Source organism: Lupinus angustifolius, chromosome LG03 (assembly GCF_001865875.1).
Source record: "Lupinus angustifolius cultivar Tanjil chromosome LG03, LupAngTanjil_v1.0, whole genome shotgun sequence".
Taxonomy (NCBI): Eukaryota; Viridiplantae; Streptophyta; class Magnoliopsida; order Fabales; family Fabaceae; genus Lupinus; species Lupinus angustifolius.
The window spans coordinates 24,994,143-25,019,393 of record NC_032011.1 but is presented as its reverse complement, the minus strand read 5'-3'; the positions used below and the strand labels follow the sequence as shown (position 1 = coordinate 25,019,393).

Genomic DNA, 25,251 nt, shown 5'->3' with positions numbered 1-25,251 from the left:
ATAATCTTTATATAAGTACATTGTTAAAACAAAATGTACCAAGAAAAAATAGGCTAGATTACATGGTTTGAAAATACATAAAGTTATAGTGATTTTCCATAAAATTGAATTGTTTGTGTTGGGTGGCGTTATTCCTAAGCCTACCACTAGTCCTCACCGTTTCCCGTTTTGGGTCAAGCCCGTTTACTAAGATCACGTGAGTGGCACACATACTATATAATCTATACTTCTACATCTATATTTAATTTATTTATACTTTTATACTATTAATAAAGACAAGACAAATAATAACCACACTATAATATGATTTTTATATTCAAAATTTATCATTTATAATATTTTTCATAAATAACTATTACAAACTTCCACAAATTACTTTCATTTTTATATTAATATATTATTATTCTTCTACTTATTTTCTTATCTATATATTTATTCTCTATTGAATTAATATATTACATTTCTTATATTTAAATTATTTTTTAGTTAAATAGTAATAATGATGATATATTATATTAGAAAAATAAGAATGTGGATCGATAAGTATAATATAATAGTAATATTTATTAATGAATTAAATGAATGAATAAAAAGGAAATAATAAAAAAGGGAAACGGGAGAAAGTGTAATTGGGTTAGGGTGGTGAGAGCGAGAAAAGAGGAGGAAACAATGGGTGACGTATCTGATGCAACCACCATCACAACCACCACCACCGCCACAACCACCAAGAAGAAAAAGAAGGGTCGTCCTTCTCTTTTAGATCTTCAAAAACGATCTCTTAAAAAACAACAAAACCATAATTCCCATTCTAACCTTCATCATCAAAACGACGACGATGATGAACGTACCCAGAAGAAGCAAAAGCTCTTGATTCGTCTCAATTCACATCATTCTTTCAATTCTACTACTACTCCCTCAAACACACGCAACATTCACCACCAAACGGTGCGTTTTATCTTCAATTCCACCATTCTCCTTGTTATAACACAATTTGTTATTTTTTGGGGGGAATTTCGCGCGTGTTGTGATTTGTGAATTGTGATTTGTGAATTGTGATTTCTCTTTTTTTATTTTTATCTTGTTGTTGATTTTGGGAACCATTGGATTTGTTTGACCGTTTAGGTTTTTTTTTTTGTATTTCGTATTTTTAAATTATTTTGGGGGAAATTTGTGTGGGACACTGCTTTCATTCTTTTTCCCCTAAAAATTTAATCTTTCATTAATTGACTATACAAAGATTGCACGGACATGCATAAAAAGTTTTAATTTGTCTCATCTCTCAGTATTCTAGGGATTTTGTTTTGTTTTTGCTTCTTTTTTTTTATAAATTCTTTCTCTGTTGCCTTTTGTTTTATTAATAAAAAAAACCCAATTTTATGTCCTAGCTTCTGCTTGTGTTTTTTAATTTTATTTTTTGGGTTTTGATTTTGAATTCTGATAGCACATGTGTATTGGGATTTGATGAATTTGCAGGATGGAAAGGTTCTGAAAGCGATTGAGAGTAAAGATGGTATGAAATTATGTATGGATTATGATTTTATTTTTATGAAATCATATACTATAGTGGGAGAATATTAATGTTGGTGAATTTTATAATATCTCTTTGACAGGTTCACAGTGTGAGTCAGGTCCCACTACACCTTTACCAGATAAAAAGCTCTTGCTGTTTATCCTTGATAGGCTTCAAAAGTATGTTCTTTTATTTGTTTCTTTATATGTTCTTTTTCCCTTTTTTACCTCTTTCAGTTGGGGATTTCATTGGTTATGTTCTGAAACTGTTCCAACCATTTTGCAGAAAGGACACTCATGATGTATTCTCTGAGCCAGTGGATCCAGAAGAGGTGAATTTTTTTGTTATACTGAATATATATGGTGTTTATGTACTTGAATTTGAGTTGGTATTAAGAAACTTTGTTTTTACAGCTCCCGGATTACCATGATATCATTAAGAACCCCATGGATTTTGGAACTGTGAGGAACAAATTGGATGGGGGACTTTATGCCAACCTAGAAACTTTTGAGGTTCGTGCTGCAATTTTTACTCTTCGTAGAACTATCTATTTCAAAATTATGTTGCATGAAATGCCAATTTCATGATTCTCCATGCGTAAGTCATGTGATCATTATAGTCGTTAACATTTATGAACAATTGCCTTTTTACATCAGTCGATTGAAGAAATCTCTCTCCTTCCCTTTTTAGTTGCTTCTCCTCAAGAAACACTGTTCATTTATTTGATACATTTGATAGGTCACCTGAAATACATTTGCGTAATGCTGCTGAATTGTGCATACAGTACGTGTGAAAGTTAGAGTGTTGATAAACTAAGTGATAAGAGTTTTTTGTGAATCACATTAGTAGGCAATTTTAGATTTTTTTTGAGTGGAAACCAACATATATTACAGTCTGATTTGCTATGAACATAATTTTTGTGTGCTTTAGTTGTGTTGATGAAGAATTTATATTTTTGATATGTCATCTGTTTGGTTTCAATATGGAATGCTTATTGTATCAATTTTGTTACGCCATCATTGTAAACCCAAGTGACAACTGTCACTTGCCATGGTGCCCATTTTAGGTTGACTGATAGTTAAATTTGGTACTTGTGGCAGTTTTTTAACTATTAATCTTAACACTTCCTTTTGGTTGTTCAGCCTATCTTGTTGGAGGATTTAGATTTTATGTGCTACTGTTTAAAGTTGAAGTAAAATATTTCCTATTGGTCTGATACAAAATTTGAACTCTGCTGTTTCTTTCTTGCAGAACGATGTGTTCTTGATATGCTCTAATGCGATGCAATATAATTCTCCAGATACTATTTACCACCGACAGGTATCGTAAAGTCTGAAGTTAAAAACTATATTGTTTCCTTTCCTTTTGGATGTTTGTTAAGTTTGTTGTAAGTTAAAGATTACGCTTTTTCTTAGGCCCGAGCCATGCAAGAGATAGCAAAGAAGGACTTTGAGAATTTGAGACAAGAGACTGATAGTGATAGTGAACCACAGCCTAAACCACAACACAAGATTGTGCAGAGAGGAAGGCCACCAGGAAAAAACATAATAAAGTCGCTGACTTTGTCTCCTTCAGACCGGGTTGGTCCTGAATCTTCCTCTGATGCAACTCTTGCTTCTGGCAGGGACATTGCCAGTGGTTCCAATGTTTATAATCTCAGAAAAGCACTAAGCAAATTTCAGCCTGCAGATTCATCAGTGAGGGCCTCCCACAGCAATTTAAACAGCGGAGGTTATACTAATTGGTCGTATGATTGGGAGAATGAGTTTCCAGGTCAATATCTGTACCTTCCTGATGTTTTTGCTTTTCCTTCTGGATTCAATCATTGGCGAAAAAATACCGAGTTTATTGAAATGATTCCTTTTTTTACATATTTTGCTTTCAGCTTCTGTTTTAAAAGCTGTGTTAAGGTATGGAAAGAAGCAGTCTGTGGTCGATGAGACCAAGCGTGACACTTACAACAATCCAGTCGCATTTAGAAATCAACCACCATTACTGGCCACAGTTGAAGATGAATTGAAGCAGCTACTTGCGGTATAAATTTCTATTTTTTTTTTCTTCTCTCTCTTTTACTTTCCCCCAACCACAGAATACAAACCTGGAAGCAAGTTAGGCAAACATCTTCTGTGAATCATTATAGTTTGAAAATCTTTTATAGTCTCTAGGTTGGGTTTCTATCCCACGCTCAGTCAGTTCTGACTGTTTTTTGTTTGTTACAAAATTGGTTTTCATTCTTTTTATAAACCAGGTTGGTTTACATGTCAAGCATAGCTATGCGAGAAGCCTAGCCCATTTTGCTGCAGATCTTGGTCCTGTTGCTTGGAAGATTGCTGCAAGGAAAATCAGCAGTGTTTTGCCACGAGGACATGAATATGGTCCTGGATGGGTAGCTGAAGATAATGCGTCACAGAAGCAACACTTCCCGGCTTGTGATGATGAGAAAACTTCAGGCCCTCCTGTACCAGAGGATTATAAAAGTAGTTTTCTTTCTCCATCTGGATCACTCCCTGTTGAAAACAGACCATTCTTGCAAAGTGGAGACATGGTAATGAATAGAGAATTTAATTACCAAAATGATTCGAATCCCGTCAACAATGCCGGTGGTGGTATTGAATCCATGGTTCCTTTGAGGATGCAACAGGAGTCCATGGTGCGCTCTGATGATTTTGGTTCAAATTGTCGACCGGGGTCTAATTTTTCACCTCAAATGAAGATGGTAAGACTTGCCGACTTAACTGGATCAACCAGTTCTGGGAATGTTCCTCAAATGCTCGACATGGATTCCATAAGCAGCCACATGGCGCCTGCAAATATTAATCAGCCACTTAGAGGCCAGTTCTTAAACAATCCAAGTCAACTACATTCCATCAATTTACTGCCCCCGGAATCTGGATTTGAGTCACAAAGTTTGTCTCAAGGACTTGCCGGAAAACCATCTTGGCAGGGAATGGAAGTGCCCACTAATCAGAGTTCTTTTCCACTTGCTAATGACTTAAACAGGAAGATTGTAGCAACAAATTCTGGTAGTTCCAATGTGGAGAATGGTTCTCAGAGGCAGCCAAATTTGGCATTGCAACTATGACAATAAATACTTCTTTTTCTCTTATTTGATTTAAGAATATTTCAGTAGAATTATCTTCTTATTTTTATTTTTGACTTTATGATGGAAGCTGGCTATGCCAACATGCTTATAGTTCAGTTTGCATCTTCAATGTACCAAAATTATAGTAATAGTGATGGTGACAGGGTTAGCTATAGCCAATGACTCATGTGGCTGCAACTTATGTTAGTTACATACACATTTGTAAAGTTTTTAACATGCAATGCTCAACATTCTATAATCCATGATGTTGGAAGAGGTGGTTGATTATTTTAATGACTTAATAGTATATTTCTCTTTCTAGGTGCACTATTTGATCTTTTTTTTGTACTATCATGAGTATCTTCTTACCTTTTTGGATAAGGAATTAATCAATTTAGAAGTTCGTGGTTGTTTTTTCCAACAAATTTTGTTTTCAGGGATTGAACTTTCGACCTGGTGAGTTGGCTTTTATATCCCCATTTGAAAACAATTTTAGGGGAAAATGTATCACAAGTTGTATTGATCTTTTTTTATTCATTCCTTTATAATTGTCATTTTTTCGAAGAAAAAAATGTTCTTATTAAATTGTCACTTTAAGACAACATTAATTAATTATTCATTACCCTCATAAGCGTGGAGATATAAAAATAATAGTGAAGCAACATGAATGGAAAAATGATAACAATTTTACCTAAAATATCAAATTTATTTAGTAGTTTGTATAATACAACATGGGACACACTTATAAAGGAACGAATGAATTAATTAGTAAATATGGAAAATAAAATACAGTTTGAAAATTAATTATGTTAATTGCTTATATTAATTTTCACAATTGCCCAATTCCAAAACTGTGATGTTGAATGTATTCTTGTCCGAATGTCCTAAAATGAATGGTACAAAACATGATTATATAATTTATATTGTTACCTTCGTATATATAAATTTAGATGCAGTGAGAATTGCATTTTTAAATCATTATTTAATGAGAAGAAAGATTTGTTAAATTACATGTACTTTTTTATTTCATTTCATGTGCTATAATTATCAAAGATTAGGCGTGTTCGTTATATCTTTGTCTACTGAGATATTCTGTAATTGCGATTTTATTTTTAATCAAGTGGTTGCTTATGTATGTGGAAAAATTTCTTTTTGTACGAAACCAATGTCATAAAACAGTGGATGAATTTAAATGTCCATTCAATACATGATTAATAATAATAATAATAATAATAATAATAGCAATTTTACTTCAATATTTTGTCTTGAGAATAATAAAATGTTTATAGTCAGCGTTGAGAGGGGCAGTTACGAACTCGAAAGAAATTAGTTTCTTACCCCAAAAAAGTTAGGGAATACATCTGATAAAAAGAAATACTTTTATATAGTTATAAATATAAATCTAAAACATTTTCCAAATTCATATAAAGTATTATAAGCTTCAATGGCATTGGTATCCTATTTTTTTTATAATGAATTTTAACTTTTATTACCCTACAAAATTTAGACAAGTGCATATCTTCTAAATTAATTTATATTTTCCAACCAATAACACATGATACATTAAATGATATAAACTTTAGAATAAAAGTTGTATACTAATTTAGATATGGTGGAGGGACCGACCCATGCTACGTACTTATATTTATTGTTGGCCATGGAAGTACTTACTTCAATGACCCTGAGACCATATATGTTGTCTCATTTTTTTTGTACTACTCTATATATCATCAATTTTTATTGGTTAAAAATAATTATTTAAATTAAAATTATAATTATTAAATATTTTTTTGATTAATCACACCTCCTGACACAAAGTTATGAGACAGCTCGATGTTGCTCCCAAATGACCCTTACCCATCTAGTGTAGCTCCAAGAATTTGGAATGAAAAGTGGACGTAAACTCAAAAGGAACCAAATAAAGTATACATGTGATGGATTATGAAACAAGTTACTCCTTTTTATCTTTGCGTAAGCTACTCAAAGTTACAACACATGTACACAACCAATAAAGTATATTTTATTATATTAGAATATCACATGTTTTTGACGTATGCTATATTTCTGATGTATTTGCTTGATCTGTTTAATGTTTCAAGTTTACACGTAACCATTAAAAAAGGGAATGTTTCAATGTTGCTAATTAGTACTAGCAATTCATAATAAATGAAGAAATTGGGCAGATCAAAAAAGAGAATAATAGAGTATACCAAAATCACAAAAAAGGTGGTGCAATACAGAGAGAAATTCAGCCTCACTATCAACATTAGTAGGGAACAGAATGTGGAATTGGTACAAATTCAAACAAGGTATAAAGCTATTCAATATTATATTCCAAGCATAAAAAATTGGAATATATGAGTAATATAAAATCCACCCAAACCCATCGATTCTTCAAATTTATACTTCGTATGATACACAAAGCCTATCACACCACACCAATGGGTATATATCTGTTTTCTCATATTTTATATCACTTCATATGCTTCCCATTCCCGACCCAAAAAGGTATTCTAAACTGTAATTCCAATCAAGGAATAAAATAATCTCTTAGCTTTTTTTGCCAAGCCATTCTAGTCTCATTATGCCTCAAGTATATGCTGAACCATGTTTGGGTTAAGGACTTTAACCTTTGATCTCTAACTTCACAAAACTTGTGCACCCAATCCTTAGGCTCAATTGGCTGAAACCCTAAACCAGGGGTTCTATCCTTAGATTTAAGGTTCACATTTTGCCTCCAATCCACAACATAAGCACTCACCCTCCTCCTAAACTTGTTCTTAAATTCATCCCAAGCTTGGTACTTATAATGATTCACCACCCCCTTTTCCATACTTAGTTGCTTAGACCTATACCCTTCCTTCTCATTAACCTCGAAATGATGTATCACATTCCTCAAACTGGGGTCCACCGCATCCACCAATACAATAGACTTATGTCTTTGCTCCACCCTCCTTCGACATGTGTACCCTTGTGTCACACCCTCTGTTGGATTCTTTCGTTGACCCGATGGTCCAAATTCGTTACACTGCATCGACACCTGTCCGATACGTCCAACCTTGGACATTTGTCGATGCGGCAACATTGATTTCAATGATGGAAGTTCATTTCGAGTTTTATAACTACTTCCAATCCAAGAAGGTGAAAATACGAATTCGTCTACATCAACGTACATGATCCAAGAACACAAGGCATTAGACTTGGAGTGTAGAATACTATGAGAGAATCCAGCTTCTTGTGTCTTAGGCCAAATCCAAAGCAATGTTGTGATATTGTAACCTTCTTCATGTAACTCATTAACCACGGTTTCTAAATTATCGTCGCTATTATTATCATACAATATGAAATTTTCTACACCAACCTTAGAATGATACATAACCCATTCTCTTAAAAACTTCCCCACATTATAAACCATTGTACACGCGCACAGGAAATATTTCGGTTGGGCCTGGGCTTTCATTACAGAATTGGGCCTGGGCTTGGGCCTGGGCCTGTAAGAAGCCACGGATGGAACCACGAGATTTTCTGCGATAATTTCGAGAGAAATTCCGATTTTCTCGCTTTCTGGAAATAATAACGCATGATCAGGGCGCGGACATCGGAAAACTTCTTGGACGGAGCTTGTAACGGCGGTTCTGACGGCGTTACCTTCTCCCGTCGTGAAAACGCACCGTAGCTCCGATGGAGACCTATCGTAACCCTGGCGATGATTCACACCTTTCGCGAACAAAACGACATCGTCCTCCGTGGAGAATGACTCGTACACAAGAAAGTTCCACCTCAAAAGCTCCGGCGCCGGAGAAGGATCGTTCATTTCATTCTCCGACGCTTCTGTCACCAACGCAGGCTGAGAAAATATCCGCCGCCGACGAACAGACTCCGGTAGGTCACACTTGAACGTGGAAACATTCATAAACGGTAACACGCCGGAGAATCTCGCCGGAGAGAATGCACCGTTACGAAAAACGCAGCGGTAGTTGTAATCATAATGTAAGGGTGTGTTTGGCGAAACGATTAACATAATCTCCCAATCAGGGAGAAGAATAGAAACGGTTGAAATAGAAACTTTGAAATGTATAGATGAAACGCGGCGTTTTGGGTGGCTGTATTCATTTAGAAAGAGATTATCGTCGTTGGTGTTATGGCGCGTGTCAAGGTCAGAAACGGAATCTGAATAACGGAAACGGGAAAGTGCGTTACGGGAGAGGTTAAGGGAAAAAATAGCGAAGAGAATTAAGAAGGTGATGAAGGTTAAGAGGAAAGTGGTGTTTGGTCTTCGACGCATGGTTTCTAAACGTGAATAATGTGAAGACAACGAATATTAAGGGGTAGTGTTAGTATTAATAAGGTCGTTAATGTTCGAATTTTATTTTGGAATTGAAAGGAATGGGTGTAAATGTTTGTGATGGTGGTGGATGAAATAAATAGAAAAATAAACGATCATATTCTAAAGTTTTAATGGAGAGGATGTAATATTTTTAATTATAGATTATTTTAATATTATCAAATGTGTTCTTTATGTAAGGAATTATTTCTTTCAGGTTCGTAGTTGATCATTTTAATCACCCGTAATACTTCAGTAATGTCATGTGACTTCTCCGGTCCATAACGACACTGAGCATGTCATCCACTCTCTGCAGTATTTTATTCCTCACAAAGGGAATCTCCCGCGACTCGAACCTATGACATCAGGGATAAATGATCATTTTCACATGAGTCGCTAATAGTTTAATGGTAGCAACTCATGTGAAAAATGATCATTTATACCTGAGGTCATGGGTTCGAGTCGTGGGAGGCTCCCCTTCATGGGAAATAAAATACAAGAAGTATTTAAGCTAGTGGGTGACAGTCATAGACCGGGGAGGTCGCATGACATTACTGGGGTGTTACAGATATAATGAGATCTTACATTACTATAGATTGTGTTAATTATTACCATGTCTCCCTCCATTTTGGAAGAAAAAATCAAATTTATTAGAAAAAAAGATATAATAAAGTGTTATCTAAATAAATATGATTATTAAATATGTTAATGTAAGTTTTTGTTTATATAATGTATAGAATTAGATATAATGTATGCAACTATATATAACTAATTGTGGGATGAAGGAGTGGGTGGGCAACTATTTCTATTTGTGATAGAGGAGGAGAGGTCAAGATAGAGAGAGATTGAAAGAAATATACAAAGCAAAAGTTTTTTTGATTCAATGAGAAGCTTATATGGTTTCAACTTGTTTAAGTGGAATCTAATATCAAAAGTTTTATATGTCTCTGTATAGATTTAATAAGATATAACTCATCTTATTCAATTTCTTATTAATTGATATATTAACACATTTAGATATCTGACATGATATTATTGGGCTAGTTAGTATAGAGATAGAGAAATTTTGTATGTAGGATCTAGGTTCCTTTGTGTGTTCTTCAACTAGGCTAGATATATGTGACATTATGTGGGTTTAGCATTCATCTTTCAAATATTATAAATAAACTTGAAAATAAATTATTTTTGGAGTTTCAAAATATACTTTTGGTGTTTCATAAATATAGTATCATCTCCAATGAGAAAATTGAATCCAATTATATTTTTTATTTTAAATTATTATTATTTTGACTCCCATAAATTAAATTTCAAAATAAAAATGAATCTGAAGCAAATATAATTTGAATTTCAAATAATATTTTACTAGTAATACTGAATAAAGGTTATAGTGTATTATAATTAAATAGTTATATTTGAAAATAAATTTGATGTTTTTTTAAATAAATTACCAAAAATGTATTCATTCTTAGACTATTTTTTGGAACTTAAAATCAATTTCAACCAATTTTTGAAAATGTCAAACATTCTCACTAAAGTTTTTAAACATTTTTCTGAGTCTCAAAATATAATTTTGATATTTAATAAGAACAATAATATTTCAATGACAAAAATTGAGATCAGTTACATTTTGAATTTAATATTACTACTATTTTCATCATCAAAAATTAAGTTACAAAGTAAAAAAGGAAAATAAACCAAAAATTATTTGAATAATCATATTTATGGCGAGACTCATTACAATGAAACATGACCAAGTCATGGGTTTGGGAAGAGTGAAGAGTCACAAGTGAGACAACACATCTTGAACCAAAACCTTAAGGCATTAGTTTTATGGGTCTTTCCTTCTTATAAACTATTTCACTCCTCCCCACATATCCAATGTGAGACTTCACACTTAAATGAACTCAGCAATATCTTAATCAAAGCATATAAGTATTCAGAATAATAAACATGTACAATTACAAAGTACAAAGAGGTTGAGATTTAAACATAACTATTAGGCAAGATATCGAAAGTTACTAATATAAGTCCAATATTAAGTTAAGTCAAATAGAATTATGTGACATCATAAGCAAGTAATTTATTGAAACTTACGAGTTTACAACATCCACCTTAACAAACAAATTTTTTATTTGGGTTCAACCTATTATTTTATAATTTATTATAATTTCTTATGAAATAAGAATAACATTTGTTTTTTCTTACAGTGACAAACATAATTTTATTCTTATTTGGGTCCGACAATATCCACATTTTTCACACAACATATACATCTCTCTTCACTTTCCTGGGTTAAGAACAACTAAGAATTCTTCTTATTTAAAAACAAAAATGAAAAAATAAAAATGACACAATGAATAACAGAATAAGAATGTTATTATTCCATTAAAAACAAGCCTAAAAATAATTATTATGGTTGATCTTTATAGAGTTTATTTCATTTTGTAGTCATCAACTAGCTTAGAAGTTAACTTTGCTTTTCTGATCAATCAATTATGAACCATGAACTTTATCTACTTTTCTATCAATAGCCTGTTATTATGTATCATCATGTTCTAATGGTGTAAAACTCGATTAAATCTCACGATAACAAAAAATAAATATTATAATATTAGTTTTTAGCATTATATACTTATGTATCTATTTTTAATAGCATGTTAATTGGTGATTGGCTCTCTAGATTGATAATCAATCCCTTTATTGTAACTTGTAAATAATACAAGTAGAGTTTATTATTATTATTATTATTATTGAAAGATCATTGGTAGCATGTTAACAAGACTAATTCAACACTTTTGCTTTCACAAGTTTGAAAACTAGCATTAAGGTGATGCAATGCACATGTTGTTAATTTTTTATATTTATCACTTACTGATTTAGTATTTTTTTTTAATGTGGCACAACTTATTAATGATAAATAATATTTTTGTGACTTGAACTTTAAAAGGTTTAATATGTTATTGTTTAGGTGAGAATTCTCCAACATGTAACTTGAACTTTAAAGCTTTGGACAAAATTTGAAGTAAGTTGATAAAGTAATTTACTTTGCTTGATCCACATTCACATATAAAGTTTAAAATTCATGTTAGAGAAAGCTTCACCCATTCCCATTCCATTTCCTACTAGGTTCTTTTTGCTCACTAAATGCAAAAGGATGTTATTTAATGATTATAATATCTATGTATTTTTATTTATAGTTTGATATTATATCACTCACCATTCATTTGTATTAGTTTATTTAATAATCAATAATAATTAAATATAAAATAGTATATGATATATTAATAGTGTATACAAAATTGACACTGTTAACTTGTATATTTTTTCTTCATTTATAATAAAATTAGTGTTATTAATATCAAGGTTAAAGGTACCCGTATAGTGCTTCAACTGATGGTTCACTAACTAAACCACATATCAACGAAGTTAGATATACATATATAATATACCAACATTTATCTTGAAAAATCAATATTTTTTTTTTTTCATTAAAAAATAAAATTTGACTGATACAACTGACATGATTCAACTAAAAATAAGCTAGTATGATTGATTTCAACCAATTTTAGTCAATTTAACCAATATAATTATTATACTATACCAATATTGGAATCAATTCACCGATTAAACTGGTGGCACAAACGAGTTTTTATAACACTACTTTTGTGGGAAGGATAGGATTGCGATTTGGGATGGGAAAAAGGTGAGGAACATAAAAATAGAGAATTGGTGAGGGCAAGGAAGTAAAAACATAAAGATGGAAGTGATGATGGTGGGACCGTAAAATTTATAAATGCTCACAAAACTGATAGTGAAATATAGAGAGCGATTCCCACCAATCACGCGCTGACATTAATGCAAACAAAGTGGAAATCGAATTCATAAATTAATAAATAAATTTTTTAAAATATTAAATAAAAAGGACAAAGACTCCAATAATACTAAATACACCAATTATTTATTTATTTCAAACTGTGTGAAATACAGAGAATAGAAAATTATATAGCCTTTTCACTTTTCAGTCCATCATTAACATATTGCATTAAAAGTGTGAGAGCTTTTTAGGGTAATTGTGTTGTGTTTATCACAATTTTTTGTTAGTTTCTAATGTGTTAGTTATTAATTTTTAAATAAAATTAGTATAAATAATAAATACATATAAAAAATACTATATGATATATTATGTATTACTTTCTCATACTTTGTTAAATATGTACAAAAATATTTGTTAGAATTCAAGTATATGATAATATATCGACTTACAAAACTAATGTGAAAGAATTTCATGACTTAATATCATATAGAACTTACTATTTTACTTGTGAAGGCAGTGTTTGCTAATTTTAGATTTGATTTGGATATTTTTATTTTGACGAGATTGACATAGAGAGGGAAAAATGCGAAATCCTCTCTCACTCTTCGACTAGGGATTCGGATCTTGTTGTTCTTCATTCAAAATTGTGTTGAGTGAAATGAGTTGCTTCTCTTGCATTTGTTCTCGTCGTAAAGATGTTAGTAGAATCCAAATTGACAAGGCTTCTCGATCTGCTTCTTCAGGTTTTAATTTTTCCCCATTTTATTACTATTTTATTCTTCAAACCTATTTATATATATATATATATAATATTAATTATATATTAGTTGTAAGGCTATTTAGATTCTATCTCAAAACCAATTGACAATGAGATGAGGAGCTTATAAGTGTTTAAATCAGTCCCGAGTCAATGAGGTAGGCGATGTGAAAATTACTTTCTAACATACCCTCTTCACATAAGCCTGCCGGACAAGGCGAAAAGTTACATTTGACCACTAACTAAATGACATCTTTTTACCCATGATAACCGGAAAAAAGTTGAGCTGCGGCTATGATACTATGTTAAGTTTGCATGTCAAAACCAATTGATAATGAGAGGAGTAGGCTTACATGTGTTTAAATCAAATCATTTCCATGACAATGAGATAGGCGGTATAAGACTTACTTTCCAACAGATCCCAGCATGACCAAAAGGTCAAGAATTCGACTACCGGGAGCGACACTCCTTGTTGGGAGGGACAACACACAATCCGAAAGAGAGATTAGTTCTTTATCTGAAAGGGGAAGATACGCTGGTAGTACCAAAAAAAATGGGGTGGGCTAGATGCGCAATTTATTATTATTTTCTACATTGAAAGTAGAGTTAGGTTGTATTAAAAGATAAACTTGAATTGTAGTTAAATCACGTTTATTTTCTCAATTTTGTTGCAGAGGGTGAAAGGAAGAAGGAATACTCAAATGTGAAGAGAAGTACAGCAGCAGCAGCTAGTTTTGGATTCAGGGAGTTAGCAGAAGCAACAAAGGGTTTCAAAGAAGTGAACTTGATTGGTGAAGGAGGTTTTGGAAGGGTTTATAAGGGTCGTCTCTCTAACGGGGAGGCAAGTATTTTCATAATTTTAATTATAATGATAAATCTGACTTGTATCTGAATGTTTGAAGTGTCTTTGATGTACAGATTGTTGCCATAAAACAATTGAGTCTTGATGGTCATCAAGGTTTTCAGGAATTTGTCACTGAGGTTCTTATGTTAAGCCTATTACACCATTCTAATCTTGTGAAGTTAATTGGCTACTGCACTGATGGAGATCAAAGGCTTTTGGTTTACGAATACATGCCTATGGGATCCCTAGAAGATCATCTTTTCGGTAACCTTATGAATTGTTTTTCCTGTCTTACTTGCACTATTTTAGTCTGTAGTTACACAACTTTGTGACTATTATGGTAACCTTATGGTGTGTGACTAATTAAGGAGTGTTTTGCCTATAAACTTAGTCCAATATAGAGAGAAATTAGATGCATTCTTTACTTTCTAGGTTTTGTCAATAATGTCAATATCAGTGACTCACTATATGAGTGAGTATAAGCCTCAAAATTTGTAACACAAACAAGAAGTTTCTTTTCCTTCATACAATGGTGAAAAAAGTGCCTTCCCTCTTTTTTGTTTTCTTCTCATGGGATTTATACTTATCTTCATGTAGAGAGACCTTTAACAGCTTCTAGTTTTTCAGTCGGAATGGTTTTGAACTCAGATGTTTATATACGTCCTAAAAGTGGATCCCTGTTGTTATGTGTAGATTTAGAGATCAATGCTTTGTAAAGAACATGATTTACGATAGTGCATTATGGCATCGTCTGATCAATGTAGCTGACTCCACCTAGTGAGACTAAAACTTGGTTGTTGTTGTTGATATTTAAGAACATAAATGTCTTGGCTTATGAGAAGAACAAATTAACTTTTTATTTGGTTGCAGTTGCATTATTAGGAATTCCTCTTAAAATGCATACCAAAATAGCTTCTCCTTCACATGATTAACTAGACCAACCAGGTTATAACTTATTTCTTATTTCAGATAATAACCAAGGAAAAGAGCCATTAAGTTGGAATGTTCGGATGAAAATTGCTGTTGGGGCTGCTCGGGGCCTTGAGTATCTCCACTGTAAAGCTGATCCGCCTGTTATTTATCGAGACTTGAAATCAGCGAACATCTTATTAGATAATGAATTCAGCCCAAAACTGTCAGATTTTGGGCTTGCCAAACTTGGTCCTGTTGGAGACAAGACCCATGTTTCAACCAGAGTGATGGGAACATATGGATACTGTGCGCCAGAGTATGCCATGAGTGGCAAATTAACTCTTAAATCAGATATCTACAGCTTTGGTGTGGTTTTGTTGGAGTTGATCACCGGACGTAGGGCAATAGATGGAAGTAGAAAACCCGGGGAGCAAAACTTAGTTTCATGGGTAAATGTTTAATTTTTTAAAATTTCCCTTCGAGTGTGTTTGTCATTTTTACATACAAGCAATTTCTTCTAGATTCCTCCTTCCACCAGAATAATTGGGCACATGTTTTATTTTATATGGGAAAGGGTGAAAAGGCTAGATGTGTAATTATAAGCATTGATTTATGATTACATAGAGTATAACATCAATTTGGTTCTTTTAATTGACACACTTAGCCAATTTGGTCCATAACTTTGCACATTGTTAGTCAACAATATGGTTCCTTGCCAATTTGGGAAATTGATGTCATGGACCAAATTGGCTGCCAGTGTGCAAAATCGGCGACTAAATTGCCTATCTCGTAATATCAATGATGTTCTATTGGATGGTATATGTTTCTTGCCTTCTCCATAAGTCATATTATATTATGCCACTATGTCTTCAACACTTCAGCTTCTTCACATGTAAAATTACTTCTTACACTTGTTACTTTGGTTTCCAGTCTCGTCCATTTTTCAGCGACCGGAGAAAGATTACGCTAATGGCTGACCCTCTTTTGCGTGGAAACTTCCCAGTGCGCTGTTTGCATCAGGCGATTGCTATAACTGCAATGTGTCTCCAGGAGCAACCAAAAGTTCGTCCACTTGTTGGTGATATTGTTGTTGCGCTGGAGTACCTAGCTTCTCAGAGTAATACACGTGATGTTCATAGACATGGTGTGCGCAACGCACAGCCGCAGCCTTCAGAAATAGACAGAAATTAATTTTCACAGGTATCAGATTCTAGATTTAGTTCAATTTCTGAATGTGGTTTTGAGTACATAATTCCTTGTTAGTATGATCTATGTAAGTTCCCCATGTATCTATTATGAAAGTTTTAAAGTGGTGTTGCTTTAGTTAAACTTATTGGCATAGCAAAAGTGAATATAAATTTATTTCCATTGCAGTAATTATGATTCTTATTGTAGTACTTTAATCCATTCTTCTGGTCATCCTACATTGGTCTTCAATCATTTTTATTCTATGTAGTGTTATTTATGAAACCCACTTTCAAAAATTAAAACAACCTATTTTGTATAGGCATAGATAAACCAAGAAGTTGTTGGTCTAATTTGATGTAAGACCCGTTAGATCACCATCACCAGAAAAGGTTAAAGAGTTCGATTTCTGATAACGATACTTGTTGGAAGGAATAATCACGTACCCCGAAAGGGATTAATTTTCGGATATCTTTAGTAGTAAAAAAGAAAAATATGGGCATAGATAATTTTGCAATATGCCAAAATCAACAGCTTCATAAAGTTGTCTCCTCCGACTTTTAAAATCTTGACATGTATCATATTTAATTAATTTATATAAAATTATTTTTAAAATTAAATAAAACATTACAAATGTTATACTTTTACTGGTTAGGGAGATAAATTTGAGGATATACTTTATTCTCTTTTCATTTACCAATCGCATAGAAAGTAGTAAACTTTACTTCAGAATTTTGGTCGGATTTGTATGGATTTGATAAGTCAGGATATTTTTTTATAAAATAAAGTACACCTATAGTGAGTCATTTAGTATACAAATCAATTTATTTTTTCTTTGTAAATGTGGAAAAAGTAATATGTAAATCAATTTAAGTTAAATTAAGCCATTTAGTTTTAAGTGATTCTAATTTCTAACCATAATCTATAACCTACGAAGCATTAAATCAACGTCCAAAATATAATAAGGTATTATACGTGTGTAATATAAAAAATATAATTGAATGAGTTAAAATTTATATGTTTTTTTATGATGATGCGGCATATATTTATATATTAAGAGGTAAATATAAGCATACATCATGTTAGCAATTTTAAACAATGCGAGCCAAATTGATTTTACATATATCCTACCTTTTAGTTTCCTCTTTATCCAATTTTTTATTTATCTATTTACATTTTTGTATGAAAAAAGTTCTAAAAAATTGATACAAATGTCTAGGAGATGTTTAAGTTAGTTAAATGAGTTAGTTAAGTGTGTAATTATCCAAATTGATAGAAAAATTATAAATTGAACACATTATATAATTTGTTGGACACATATTAGAGAGGTGTCCAAATAATTGGATGTTAAATAAATTCGGATAGTTGAATATAAGGACAACAAATGTGTTGTCCCATTTTTTGTATCACTCTATGTACCACTAACTTTGATTGATTAAAAAAATATTTAAATTAAAATTTTTATTATTAAATATTTTTTGACTAAGTACACATTCTGACACATAGAGTAACACAAAGATGTGATACAATAAATGTTGTCCAAATATAATTGCTAGTGGAAATGTGGATAGTAGATACTTTCTAGTCTATAATAACTAAACTAACATTAATGAATAAGGTTACCCTAGTTTTGTTTCTTTGCTTGGTCGTTTAGCCCCTTCACTCATGAAAAGAAGGTCATGTCCACATGCCTTCTTAGATAAGGAAGACAAGGTTGTCCTTTAGGTACCAAACTACACTATATCTATCTATATTCATATTCATACTCACACCCATACCTATATACATATCTATCTTACCTACAACTATATGTATATATATATATATATATATATTAATCTTTTTGGTACTATTAATGGTATCCCTTCATCCTTTTGAGAAAAGAACTAATCCCTTTCGGGATTCATGGTATTTCTCTCAAAAATCGAATCCTTAATTCTTTGGTCATTCTGAGAATCTAACAAGACCTTACACACTGTGTCAATATTTATCTATATACCTCTATCTATTTTTATATCCATGTTTGTCTGATCTATCTTTATCCATATATCTAACTTGCAAAGGCCCATTTAATGACCTCTTTATAATGGGAATGGAGTGAAAGCTAGAATCTGCTTTTGGAAAGGTGTGAATGCATGTGGTTTTGAGTGATAATAAAGTCATGAGAGCCAATTATGACTTCCTCCAACATTTTTCCATTAACAACACCCGACAAGGATCACATGTCCCAAGATAATTATGTCTCTATGTACCTGACTAATCAAACTATATAAAATAATATGAAAATATTAATTTATATTATTATAATATTTCTTTTTAATGAAGTTAAATTTTTTAATTGGATAAAGACAACAAGTATAACAAGAATAGGGACAAGTAATACTATCCTTACAACCCCATAAGCAGAATGCCCCCATTATTCTAAAGCACTACTATCTCACAAATCACCACTTAACACATCTTCACAAGTAGGTAACACCATTGATAAAATAAAAAATATATAACACTAATAACATAGGTAATCTATCTTTTATGGAACTATATAACAATATTTTTGTTTGACTAGGGATACTTTATACAAATCCATTACTCCATAAGTATATAATTTGACAAGTAAATCTTAAAGTGCTTGATAATATCACAAAATTATAATCAAATTATTTGATTAGAAAATAAAATTTATATGTTTAATAAAATAGTTTGTTTAAAATAGCTCATATATATATATATTTGACAACTACCTTTAAATAGTTTTTAACCTATAAATTTGTGGCCTACAACATTTTGCATCAATCAACTAACTTATTTTTTAGTCTTTTCCAACAATTTTGAATCAATCATCTAACTTTTCAACTTTTGGTCTTCAACTCCTAACACATTAACTTTAAGTTAGCTTATAAGCTTTTGGTTAGTTTATGTTGTCTCAAACAAAACCTTAATATCTTATGTCTAGTTTAATCAATTAACTTGCAAATTATCATTTTTTAACCTCCTTACTTTTAATCTTACAACTAATTTTTGGATATCTAGCTAACTTTCTAAAACCAATTGTATGAAACTTATGAATTTGTTAGTCACCAATTCACTTGTCATTGCTAAACACCAAACACCAAAGAATATGAATACTTTATTATAATTATGTCTCTATATCTCTTCTCAATCAACTCTATCTAAATTATATAAAAATATTACTTTATGTTCTTATAATTTTTCATTTTAATTAAGTTACATATTTTCATCGACGAGACAGAAAATATGGAGAAGGTAGAGGACAAACAATCTTTCTTATAACAAGACGTTGATCTAATAACGTAAGGTTTTACTAGATCCCTAAGGTCGAAAGTTCAATTCCTATGAGCGACACTTATTGAAAGAGACAATCACGAACCTCGAAATAAACTAATTTCTTACCCAAAAAGATAAAAATATACCCTTAATAATATAAAAAAAAAGAGTTCAATAATCCTATTCTTATTCCTACTCCTTTAGTTGTCATGGGACTTACTCATCACTAGCCGCACAATGTGCATTAATGATGTTGGGTTTGGGGTGTAACCTGGTCCCACATCTAGAATCTCTTCAGTTTCACACTACCCATCATCAATTCCACTTACCTATATGATTCAATTCTCTGCTCTCAAATTTAGTACTATTTTGTCTATCTTATTATATGCATGAATATTTATATATACTCAGAGAAAAAGATGTATACACCAACTGCGCAAAAGTTTTTGACACTGTCACTCTATTATCTATCATTTATTTTCAATTATGTTTGACTTTTCACAAAAAGTAATCCAAATAAATGGTAAATAATACACTGATTGTGTATAATTCTTTACACTGTCAGTACATCAATATTACACACTCATGTACTTATGCAAGTTACACCATAATTGCTCATCATAATGCTATATGCTTTGACTATCTTTAATTCCCTTCTTTATATATTTAGGTCCATGGTCCAGTGCATGTAATCATAAACATGTATACAACAACTAAACACATGCCATGCTCACATATGGTAATTAATTTTCAATATTTAGGTAAAAGGGTATGTTAATTAACAAGCACTAGTTTAAGGTATGTTTGTTAAGAACATAGCACAATAAAATCTTTAAATCAAAAGTTTTTTTTGTTGAATTTTTAAAAATATTAAATATGCTGAGAACAATGTAATTCATTTAGCTAGTTTCGTTAATCGATTAAACAATATGTTATTTCTGTTATAAAAGACATTGTAGCTGAAATAAAGAAGGTGTGAAGTACTATTCAAATTTTCCCATCTTCTTACATCTCACTCGATAATCAATTACTCGTATCTTAATCGATTAAGACATAATCGATTATTATATATATATATATATATAAATATATAAATCAATGGAAAACTATATATGTTTGCTTTTTTTAATAAGTGATTAGTTTTGCTAACTCTTGAGTATATATCAACTGTAATAAGTTTAGTCAGAATCAATGCATGCATGCATATCTATGAAGTTATTCACATTAAATTGTTGAATATATATATATACGTATGAAAACAATTGCATTTGAGTGTAAAATATCGAAATATTAGAACTATGATTACATTATTTCTTTAGAGGAAAACATATGTCGAAATCAAAGTTTAATTATCTATCAAATTTAACCATTTTACACATGAGAATTTCGTGAGGTATTGGTCTATCTACAACAATGTTTAGAGTTATTTGCTTAACATGCACGCATATGAACGCATGAGAAAACCTACACCAATGATTTTACCGAAAAAGACTTATATGAAGACGTATGTATATAAATACAATCAATAAAATCTTCACAACACATTATAAATTTAATTCTAATTAAAACTTAGTTATAAATGGTAAAACAAAAAAATAAAAATACATTTATCTTTAAATATGATGTGTTATATAAATTTATTTTTTCTCTAATTTCGTTAACACAATTCATATAATCCTTTTGTTTTCTCATCAATGTTCTAGTTTATAATTGTGGGCTAGGGAAGATTTTGAAGTTGGGGTGAGTCCAAATTTTATACACTCCTCAAATGTTTGCCTTCAATAAGGAATTAAAGTATAGATCATAATGATGATATATAAATGCTTCAAAATTCATTCATGGTTAAATTATTATCTATGATGAATGAGATATACCATGATTTTGAAGAAATATCGATATTTAACTCATCTAAATTTTTATTTTAAAAATGTCATGTTATCGGGTATCATGTCATGAAAGAAAAAAGTTAAAGATATTAGGTTGGAACTCATACTTTTTTAAAGTCTTAGTAAATATGAATTTATATATCATCTTCTAATATAAAAATTCTATGTTCAAATTCGTAAAAGACACTCATTAACATAAGAATATATATATATATATATATATATATATATACTTGCCAAGTAAGTTTCAATACCGATTTTCGGTTGGAAACCGGCTCCGCACTGTTTTCGATTTCATGTGATGTTATTTGATGAAAACAGGTTCTTCAAGGAATCTAGTGAAGAGGAAAGAGAGCATGCTGAAAAGCTTATCAAATATCAGGTTGGTTTAAATAGATAAAACATTTCTAAAGTTCTCTTATAATAACTTCATATGACTTATTTGTCTCTGATTAAAATGTTCAGAATATTCGTGGTGGAAAAGTAGTACTTCACCCTATCAAGAATGTTCCCTCAGAATTTGATCATGAGGAAAAGGGTGATGCATTGTATGGTATGATTTCTTTACAAACTTTTCTATTTCTCAATGCCTTATGAACTTTTTATAAGCTCCATTTAGCTTATTTTAATAAGCTTATGAAAATAAAGCTCTTTCAGCTTATTTCAAAATATATCTTATTTAAGCTGTTTATCAAATGCACCATTGATCATTTCTTTAAGCAACTTTTGCTCTATGCAGCTATGGAGTTAGCTTTGTCTTTGGAGAAGTTAACAAATGAAAAACTTCTGAATGTGCACAGTGTAATGTCTTCGGCTGCATAATTTGTCCCTTAATTCTGATCTAAAGTTGAATGTGCACAATGCAATGTCTTTCTTATTTTGATCTATACTTGTTAAGGTCAATTAATCGACGATCTGTGAATAATAGGTGGCCGGTCGGAACAATGACCCTCAGTTGGCAGACTTCATCGAAAGCGAGTTTTTGGCCGAGCAGGTGAAACTCATCAAAATCATAGTGTGGCTGGAAATAGAAATTTAGAGATAAAATTGTGTATTTCCCTTACATTACTACCACAAATACTAACAAAATTTGTTTACTATTGTTTAGGTGGAATCAATTAAGAAGATATCAGAGTATGTGGCTCAGTTGAGGAGGATTGGAAAGGGTCATGGTATGTATATAGATACCATCATTCTAATGCACGAGTCTCAGGGTCGATACTTAACTGAAAATCAGGCCGCGATTAGGAAAATACCCTTTGGTTTCTCTAATACAATTTTTGTTTTTGTGGCATTTAGGTACTTGGCACTTCAATCAAAGTCTTCTCCATGAGGGAAACACTGCATGAATTTGAATAATCTTCATGAATAGTAGTATTGGTTTAAATTTAGTCTTTTCTTAAGTTCTGGTTTGTTTTCAATTGTAGAGAAGTATGTAACTACTTTTCCTTAGTACTGAGATTTGGAAACTTAAGAGTATTGTATTTTGCTAATATCAAATGTAATTGGCTATAAGCCATTATCATGCAATCATATCTATTAGCTTCTTTTCAATCACTTTGTCAGAAATAAGTGATTTTGGCTATTTAAGATTTAAAAGAAACTTGTTATGGTTAGAAAATTTTGATGTGCTGGTAGTGTTACCAATGTGTTAGGTTTCAATTCCTAGGAACGAAACTTGTTGGGAGGGGCAGCCACGAATCGTGAAAGGGATTAGAAAAATATCATTGTGATTCGGTGTCAAATGCAATTATGGTGTGATGTGATTGTGGCGGTCACTGTAACCACAATATTGTAGCAGTATCATGTGACGTGGTCTACAATTTATGTGATGTGGTCTACAATTTGAAACACTCGTACATATTTATTTTATCATTTTGCTACCAATAGTGGTGTCTTAAGTTACTTACCTTTGAGGCTTAATCCTAAAGTTTGAAGTTACTCTATGAAGGATCCTCTTAATTGGGTACATAAAAAAGCTCTTGAAACAACACCAACCTTTCCACTTTCTCATTTTCAATATCACATAGACTTTCCCTTCTCTTACTTTTAGTCTACATTTTTATACATGCATCATGCCATTAAAACTTCATTGGCTTCAAGAAAAACAATAAGATGAATCATGACATAGAAGAAAGCAACAAAAAGGAAGACAAGGCCTTTTTGTACTTCATGATTTAGTCTATTTGCATAAAATATTCATGATAGAACTTTACTTAAGTTTGTTCAAGAAAAATACTCCAAGGTCAAACCAACCATTAGGTAGTGACAAGATTTTTTTGATGAAAATTCATTTGGATTTTGATTTTGCTACTTACCCATCTCACCAAATGTTCTCAATTTGATTGCATTTAAGTAGAATGGTTCATTCACAATCAAAAAGTAAAGATACAATCAAAGTATTAATATAATGGTATAAGACCTGTTAAATCTCTAGCAAGAGACACTTAAGAATTCGATTTTTGAGAGTAACAATCACACACCCCGAAAGAGATTTGTTCCTTCCGATGAATAATACCTTGGTAATATAAAAAATATAGAAGCCTAATGTCTCACCAAATTCTAAATTGCAACACCACATGACAAACTATCATAATCTAACTCTTTTATCATCTCCATCAAACAAGTCCTTAACAAATTGAGAATCACATTACCCCTCCGACTCTGGAAAATAAGAACAATTAATATGAATCATTAAATTAAGACACTTAATTATTACACCATTAAATAATTGACAAGATTCATATGATGCAACAATCATGAACTTATCTTATTCCAAATGTCATTACAAACATCTAGGGTAGGGATCTTCAAGTTGTCATATTCAAACTTCTCAACTGATTTTTTATCCTTTTCCACAATATCTGGAAATAAGATTTAAGGACCAACCAATTTTTGGACTTATAAAATATCATATATATATATATATATATATATATATATATGTAGATTCAAAACCCAAAGTCAATACTCAATCCGAAATGATGAAATTGATAGGCATCTATTTTAATGATGGCCACTATGAATGTATTTGACTTACCTTTTTATATATATCTTTTAATAGTTTATATTTTAAAATTTAATAGGTATGAATTTGGACCAAACTTTATGTTAATTTATTTATTGACTATGTAATGATATTTATTGTCCATCATATTTAATGGTTAAAGTTAATGCACATTAAACAAGAAGATCCTAATCATTTTCTTTAAATTCCATAACTTGTTTTTAGTTTTTGGGTTTCACATATCTGTTTCTTACTATTATTACTTTATTTCATTGCAAGATAATCATAATTATTGCTTACTTATTTTATTAAGCTTTTGCAATGCACATTAAATTGATGCATTCCGTTATTAAAATTCTATAACCTTTGGGTTTCATAACCTCAACCCTTATAAACAAGAATAATAAAAGATTTACATTATTGCTATACATTTTTTTATGGGGAGGGAAGGATAAAATTTACAGCTTAATTGTTTTAAAATTTTCCCATGAAAACATTGGAACAATAATTTGGCATGAGGAGAGACAACCTTGCCTGAAGACAAATCAATAGTTTTTTTTTGGTATAATCAAGAGTATTACCTTACCATTTGAGTAAATATCTAATCGGGAACACATCTACTATCCCACTAGTTTGTGTCACTCT

At 31.4% G+C, this 25,251-nt stretch overlaps 4 protein-coding genes across 8 annotated transcripts; 3 read left to right on the top strand and 1 right to left on the bottom strand.

The window, feature by feature from the left end:
* On the top strand, positions 615 to 9,972 carry LOC109344002. 3 transcript variants are annotated; one of them, XM_019582564.1, is made up of 10 exons: positions 615 to 688; positions 719 to 945; positions 1,474 to 1,510; positions 1,611 to 1,689; positions 1,796 to 1,841; positions 1,924 to 2,022; positions 2,762 to 2,830; positions 2,926 to 3,283; positions 3,396 to 3,544; positions 3,759 to 4,853. In XM_019582564.1, the coding sequence occupies exons 1-10, from the start codon at positions 670 to 672 to the stop codon at positions 4,590 to 4,592; spliced, it is 1,917 nt and encodes a 638-aa protein (XP_019438109.1). In that variant the 5' UTR covers positions 615 to 669; the 3' UTR covers positions 4,593 to 4,853. The 3 variants fall into 3 exon arrangements, with proteins under 3 accessions (XP_019438109.1, XP_019438108.1, XP_019438107.1); XM_019582563.1 differs by adding an exon at positions 9,961 to 9,972 and having other exon boundaries at positions 625 to 945; positions 3,759 to 4,636; XM_019582562.1 differs by having other exon boundaries at positions 626 to 945.
* LOC109344003 (glycosyltransferase family 92 protein Os08g0121900-like) lies at positions 6,782 to 8,927 on the bottom strand. Of its 2 annotated transcripts, none has more exons than XM_019582565.1 (2): positions 7,083 to 8,927; positions 6,782 to 7,035 (listed from the first exon to the last, which is right to left on the bottom strand). In XM_019582565.1, the coding sequence occupies exon 1, from the start codon at positions 8,875 to 8,877 to the stop codon at positions 7,123 to 7,125; it is 1,755 nt and encodes a 584-aa protein (XP_019438110.1). In that variant the 5' UTR covers positions 8,878 to 8,927; the 3' UTR covers positions 6,782 to 7,035; positions 7,083 to 7,122. The 2 variants fall into 2 exon arrangements, with proteins under 2 accessions (XP_019438110.1, XP_019438111.1); XM_019582566.1 differs by having other exon boundaries at positions 6,782 to 7,030; positions 7,093 to 8,927.
* Positions 13,263 to 16,623, top strand: LOC109344004 (probable serine/threonine-protein kinase PBL7). Of its 2 annotated transcripts, none has more exons than XM_019582567.1 (5): positions 13,263 to 13,473; positions 14,156 to 14,328; positions 14,406 to 14,595; positions 15,301 to 15,692; positions 16,174 to 16,623. In XM_019582567.1, exons 1-5 carry the CDS (start codon positions 13,389 to 13,391, stop codon positions 16,432 to 16,434), a joined length of 1,101 nt encoding a protein of 366 aa, XP_019438112.1. In that variant the 5' UTR covers positions 13,263 to 13,388; the 3' UTR covers positions 16,435 to 16,623. The 2 variants fall into 2 exon arrangements, with proteins under 2 accessions (XP_019438112.1, XP_019438113.1); XM_019582568.1 differs by having other exon boundaries at positions 13,264 to 13,473; positions 14,162 to 14,328.
* On the top strand, positions 21,646 to 23,153 carry LOC109342459 (ferritin, chloroplastic-like). The gene is made up of 8 exons (XM_019580441.1): positions 21,646 to 21,655; positions 21,800 to 21,839; positions 21,921 to 21,981; positions 22,065 to 22,152; positions 22,339 to 22,400; positions 22,528 to 22,593; positions 22,708 to 22,771; positions 22,899 to 23,153. Exons 1-8 carry the CDS (start codon positions 21,646 to 21,648, stop codon positions 22,946 to 22,948), a joined length of 441 nt encoding a protein of 146 aa, XP_019435986.1. The 3' UTR covers positions 22,949 to 23,153.